This window comes from Homarus americanus, unplaced genomic scaffold (genome assembly GCF_018991925.1).
Source record: "Homarus americanus isolate GMGI-L3 unplaced genomic scaffold, GMGI_Hamer_2.0 scaffold34360, whole genome shotgun sequence".
NCBI lineage: Eukaryota > Metazoa > Arthropoda > Malacostraca > Decapoda > Nephropidae > Homarus > Homarus americanus.
Window position 1 is genome coordinate 11,736,073 of NW_024739403.1, and position 7,070 is coordinate 11,743,142.

Here is a 7,070-nt window from a genome sequence, read left to right on the forward strand (position 1 = left end):
ATATATATATATATATATATATATATATATATATATATACAGCTAGACCCCGACTTACGACGGGGTTAGGGACCCAAATCCAGGTCGTAAGTCCGAATGGTCGTAAGTCCGACATAGATAAAAAATCTACAATGAAATACAGTACAGTAAAAGTAATAAATAATGAGGAATGGATACAGTGTGACTGAGCACTTACCTTTAATGTAGTCAGCTGAATGCACATGGGGCCCCCATAATTTTCTAATTATACATGGAGACTACATTAACTGGAAACGTTTCGGTATAGAAAATGCGTGCGTCATTTGAAGAAAAAAAATAGAAAAAAAAAATAGTCACAACTGCGGCGGTCGTAAGTCCTGACGGTCCTAAGTCGAAGCAGTCGTAAGTCGGGGTCTAGCTGTACTTGTAATACCTACTATATTTACAGTACCTGCTTTTATTGTACCATCAAAACCGTTTTATCTGAAATTATCATGTAAATAGATAAGAAATTACCATTGCAATAAACATATTTGCCAACTAGACATAATCCTGACAGCTGTGTCCTCTTGTCCAACCTTAATACTGTACAACCCATGTTGTACTGCTCCCCCATTATACTTATGTTTTTCAATTCCACTGTAATTTATGTACTATTGTGGACAAAAGTTCGCTCCCTGTAGTGAAACTGAGGCACGTGAATGAGTCTCCGAACTGACTTACCCTGATTGTTATCTGGTGCGGGTGTGCTGTGCGGGTCGACTGCTTCAGTTTGGGAAGGAGCGAACTTTTGTTCACGATAGTACATACTTATAATTTAAATAAAAAAATAAACTAAAAAAAATTTAAATATACAAAATACAGTAATTAAATATTGAAGTGATAACTGTAGTAACATTTTGAGATGTTCTTATTACCACCATGCTATTGTACTATTTCAGATGTTACTAAATGTTACATAATACTGTACTGTACTTCCTTGAGATAAATGTACAGTATATATTAGGTGCCTAAAAGAGAGCTCAGGTTCTCAACTGGCTCAGCCATGTTAATATTGTTCTTATTATCCACTCTGTATCTGTGTTTTTCTGGCTAAATAAACTTTTTCAATTCAATTCAATACATTATCTATATACATGCTGAACTGTAACCTGCATTGTCCATATATATATATGCTTAACCCCACACACTATACCAACATGGCAGGCATAAACCCATCTAGTGTACCAACCCCACACTAGCTCAAATCTCACCTATTGGCCGAAAATAAAAGATGAATTGCATGGTCATCCATTTCCTCCTCACATGAGAGGTACTTGTCGATGATCACCCCAATAGGCGTGTTCCGATCTGAAAATATTTTGCATGTAATGGAATTTTCTTGGGTGCTACTATAGTGTGCAGTATCACAACCCAGTGTCTCGCCCAAGCTTACCCGAAAGGACACAGTGCTGGACAACAGTGGTATTGCTATATTGCTAGTTCTAAGTAGATTAGACTTCATGAAATACTCTAGGTATTCCCATATACTCAATCATAGCTGAAGAATAAAATACTTGGCACAAAAAACAGAAACGCATAGATAAATCTACCTTATTTACGTATATTTACAAATAAAAGGTAGATATAATATAAACGCACTTCCTACTGAATTGGAAGACAGCATAAGTACCACTGACTCCCACGTAACATTCCCTAGGAGAGAAAAAGACAAACCTGAAGCCACGTGACTCAGGGAGAGAAGAGAGGCAGAGACAGACATCTCTTGCTAGGATCTGGAGAAGTACAGAGGAGGAACCTCCTGGGCTCTGACCCAGGCTGCTCAGTAAGCTCTGCCCATCAGCACATGACAGATGAAAGTTATTTAATTTACCTAGCTTACATACATTACAAAGCAATATTTTAAATGGGAGAAGGTCAGAATATTTAAGAGAAAAGTGAGGGGAAAACAAATGTTAAAATAAATATTGAATACGTAATTAACAACAAATGTGCCGACAGAGCCAGAACGCAGCAGCGCACCCTCCACCAGCTTTCCTTCCGGGAAGGAAGCACCAGCTCCGTCTACCAGACAGGATGAGGCGAGAGCCGTGTAAACAATGACATTTCTAACCACACCCTGCAAAATACAGTGTACTTAGCAAATACTGCAGCTTCGGAGAATGGGGGGGGGGTTACTACTAAGAGCAGAGACGTTATCTTAAAGAAAAAATTCTGGCTTGAATGTCATGTACACTAATACTGACACGTTCCCTGATAAGAGAGAGGAGTTTGAAACACGACTGAAAGTACACCAACCCGATATTGTAGGAGTTGTAGAACTGTTGTACAAGAACAGGAGAATCGACCCAGAGGAATGTGAATTCAGTATTGCTGGATGTGACTCATTTACGAACCTTTCTCAAGAAACTTGCATGAGTGGTGTGGTTATCTTTACTACTTATCTATGCTAGGCAAGACCTTAGAGCAAGCCAGGCGAGGGTACAGGGTAAGGATGTTTTTGAAGAGTCCAAGTGGTGTAAAATTCAATTAAAGAGAGGGGACTTACTTGTTGTCGGGTGTATCGGCAGACCCCCAAACTGTAGCCTACTAAATCAAAGGAACTTAAGAGCTTTAATAGACAACGCAGCGATGACTCAATCCTAGCCACCTCCTTATCATGGGGGACTGACTTGAATAACCCTGCTACTCTTTTTGTAGAAACTGAGAGATAAATTTCTGTTCCAACATGTTAGAGACATGACAAATTACAGAGGGGAGCAAATACCCAAGTCTCTAGACCTCATCATAACAAACGAGGTTATGGAGGCCAAACTGGAACACCTTGCCCCAGTTGGCACCAGTCACCATATAGTGTTGTCATTCAGATTTAACTGTTACCTAGTTCAAGATAAGGCCAGGCCAAGGTGCAAATATTACAAGGAAAATTACAACGGGATGAGGGAAGAGATGAGGGGTATCCACTGGCCTGACTCATTAAGGCACAAGAACGCAGGCACTATGCTGAATATCATAACTAGTAAAGTGACCTATTTGATCGATAAATATATACCCAAGATCAAACCCAGTACCTCTAGGAATACGAATGGATCCCTACACGTGAATCATGAGGCGATCGACAAAGTTAAGAAGAAAACCCGGAAATTCAAGACGTGGGTTGGGTCAAACGATGAGCAGGACAGGCAGAGTGTAGAGCGGCTGAAAGCTGGTTGCAAGCGAGGTCAAGTCAAACCCAAAGGCGTTTTACCGCTATGCAAAGTCGAAAGTAAAACCGTGAGTAGGAGTATCAGACCTGAGGCTTGAAGATTATAGTTATGCATCTGACCAGGATAAAGCTGAGGCATTGAACAGCTTTTTTTCCTCGGTGTTCAAAAGAGAGGATGTGATTAACCTCCCTGCGTTTGAGGACAGACGGTTCGACACAGCACCGACCCACATTGTGTTCACAGAAGAGGGTATTAGAAATAAACTGTCCAGGCTAAAGGTTCATAAGAGTCCCGGCCCTGACATGGTGCATCCCAGAGTGCTAAGAGAGTTGTGCAACGAGCATGCAGAGCCCCTGAAGATCCTGTTTTGTAAATGCCTGGATGAACAAAAGGTCCCCAGTGATTGGAAAATGGCTATATGAATCCTATCTTCAAGAAGGGCGATCGTCTCTCCACTAACAACTATAGACCGGTGAGCCTGACCAGCAAATATACAAGGTTCCGCGATGGAACATGTACTTCGAAATAACCTTGTAAAGGATTGCCAACACGGTTTTATGCCGAGGCGCTCCTGCTTAACACAATTGCTCAAGGTATTGGATATTTGGACCCATATTCTGGAACGGGGTGGTAATATCGACAATATATAACTAGATTTTGCCAAGGCTTTCGACAGTGTACACCATGTAAGGCTGAAAAACAAACTGGAAGGGTACGGAAGTCAGGGAAAATTCCTAGCTTATATTCAGGTAGAAGATTTTCTACATTACCGCAAGCAGTGTGTGGTGGTTAATGGCACGAAATCATCATCTGTTCCTGTCACAAGCAGGGTATTGGGCCCGCTGTTGTTTGTTTGTTTCATAAATGACATGCCTGATGCTGTACACTCTTCCATACAAATGTTTGCGGATGACGCCAAGTTATTTCGGGAAATCAAGAACCAAGCGGACTGTGAACAGCTGCAGAGGGATCCCTGTGAGCTCCAAGAATGGTCGAAGAAATGGCGACTGAGATTCAATGTCACGAAGTGTAAGAGGATGCACCTGGGGCGTACCAAGGGTAAGGAGGCTTATAATATGTCTCAACGGGATGAAGAAACTGCACTATTTGAGACTGAATGTGAAAAGGACCTAGGTGTGTACGTTGACAATGAGCTGAAGTTCTCAGGCCATTGCAAGAAGAAGGTAAATCAGGCAAATAAATTATTGGGTTTTATAAGAAGGTTATTCAAGAGTGAAGTGCTTCCCCATCTGGAGTACTGTCACCCTCACTGGTCCCCGAGATATACTAGGGACTGTCAGTTGATTTAAAATGTTCAAAGGATGGCCTGCAATTCGGCACCTCAACTACCCTGAGAGATTGGAGCGCCAGAACTTGCCAAGCTTATACAACAGACGGGCAAGGGGCGACCTAATTGAGGTGTATAAGCATCTCAAGTGGCACTACTCTGTCGAGTGTCCTTACCTTGAGCTGGCGTACGCTTGCCCCACAAGGGGTCACAGCTCAAGGATGAAGAAGCCGCAAGTCCAGAAAACTGTGAGGGCCAACTTTTTCGGAGTGAGAGTTGCGAACTCTTGGAATAATCTGCCAGAAAGTGTTGTGACGGCACCGAGTGTGAGCTCTTTCAAGACAAGACTTGACCAACACTGGAGCAGGTTCAGGTACATTCAGGAGCCGGTGCATGCCCATTGCCCAGTACTTGCCAACAGTCCAAGCGGCTAACGAGCCGATCAGTGGTGAATAGGATAAAAGTAAAAAAAGTAAGTACTGTAAAAGTAAAATGACTACACGGCTACCCATGACTTAGGGATAAAGACCACACCCTTGACTTCTGGTGGATGATCAAATCTGACTGTACAGTGGGTCATGTGATATGAGGCAATAACATAGGAAAAAACCCATATTCTGAGTAAGAATAAAGCATGGCTCACATATAATACAGAAATATAAATATAAATAATAAGTATGTTCCCGTGACAGTAATCTACAATATCTTTAGTCTAATCTAACCTAACCTGACTTAACCTTACTGTACATGACCTAACCTGACCTGACCTAACTTAACCAAACTTTACCTAACTTAACCTACATGTAACCTAATCTAACCTTACATTGAGGTGATTTTATTTATTTATTCAGTTTTTGTTTTATGAATCGGAAAGCAAAATTGTTACGTTAGTTGAAATATCAGAGCAACGCATAGTTCCATATAATAGCTGTTACTATGTGTACAGTGCAGTGAAACTTCTATTTAATGGATTATATAGATGTGAAGGTTCGTAATATTAAGGCTCTATTATATATAAAAAATCTAATGGGCTATATATAGATATGAAAATCCCTTATATCAAAGGTCCGTTAGATGTGAAGCCCCATGTAATAGACTATTTAGTTATGAAAGTACATTATATCGGGGGTAGAGGTTCTTCAGGTGACCCCCAATGTTATTCACCTGGGAAACGCATGAAGATCGTCGGTTTTCCCAGCTTGTTTAGAGACTTGACGAGCATCTTGGCCTGCGTCGTCTTGCCAGTACGGTCGCAGCCTTCCATTACGATTAACGCCCCGCGGTTGCTATTAGCCTTGACTGGGGCATTGGTGTTAATTGTCCGTGTCATCATCATTTTGTCCGGACGAGATAACCTATACAATAAAATAATTAATTAGGCTTCAGATCAGATTAAAATGATCATCTTAATATTAGTAAATTCATATTATTTCACTTGGTGATTGAACACGATTGAACAACCTAACATCCTAACCTAACACTAACAAAACTTAACTTAAAGAAACCATTCTAAAGTCTAACGTGACACTAATTTACCTTAACCCTTTCACAACGGAAGGTTACCCTAAGCTGAATAAAATCGTCTGGTGGTAGTCAATAAAAAAGCCTGGCGGTAGTCAGAATAAAATAGCAAGTACATGAAACAGTGAGAGGGTTATCCTAAAGAAACCAACTTAATTTAATCTAACACTAACCTAACCTAACACTAACCTACCTTAACATAACACCAATCTTAAGAAACCACTTTTAATCTAACATGTCACTAATCTTCCTTAACCTAAAGAAACCAAACTTAATTTAATCTAACACTATCCTAACTTACACAAAAGAAACCAAACTTAATCTAATCTAACTTAACCTAACACTAACTTAACCTAACACTAACTTAACCTAACACTAACCTAACCTAACACTAACATAACTTAGCATAACACTAACTTAACCTAACATCAATTTAACTCAACCTAAAGAAACCACTTTTAATCTAATCTAACACTAACCAAACTTTTATCTGAATAAACCACTCTTAATCTAACCTAGCATCAATCTAGCTTAACCTGAAGAAACCACTCGTAATTGAACCTAACACTTAGCATGCTTAACCTGAAGAAACCATTAATGCTAACCTAACTTAACACTAACCTTATAGGATCTTTTTGGTTTAATGTACAGTTGCAGAAATATGTTTCTACGGACCCTGTGGTAACCCGTGCCTTCAAACGGCAATGTTGCAGTACAGTAGTAGTATCACTGGTGGATAGGTTTGCTATAGGTCATACAGGATGGCCGTTTTGAGACTCGGGTTACCACCAGAGGTATAGGAACACATTTCCGCAACTACAACACAAAAAAAAATTATAATTTTTTTTCTAATGTAGATTATTATGCGGATTCCAAACAAATTAGATTCCTTTCTGGAGAAATTAATAGAAAAAATATTATTACCCTTTAAACTTTCACTGCTTTAGTCTATGTTTTTCGTTGCAGATCGATACGAATGATGAAGTACAGAACGCCAAACAAACCTTTGAAACCCTTACCTAAACTATAAAAATCCAAAACCCATAAAATGATTAAGTTATTCCTGTTTTCGGTGT

At 39.9% G+C, this 7,070-nt stretch overlaps 1 protein-coding gene across 2 annotated transcripts in view; it reads right to left on the reverse strand.

The window, feature by feature from the left end:
* The window catches only part of LOC121874650 (thymidylate kinase-like), a gene marked incomplete at its 5' end in the record, with an annotated part of 39,251 nt that extends 33,423 nt beyond the window's left edge, over positions 1 to 5,828 (reverse strand). For both annotated transcript variants that reach the window (XM_042378880.1, XM_042378879.1), the window contains 2 exon segments: positions 1,233 to 1,329; positions 5,638 to 5,828. In XM_042378880.1, coding sequence (XP_042234814.1) covers positions 1,233 to 1,329; positions 5,638 to 5,809 — 269 coding nt within the window.
* Positions 5,829 to 7,070: the final 1,242 nt, after the last annotated feature.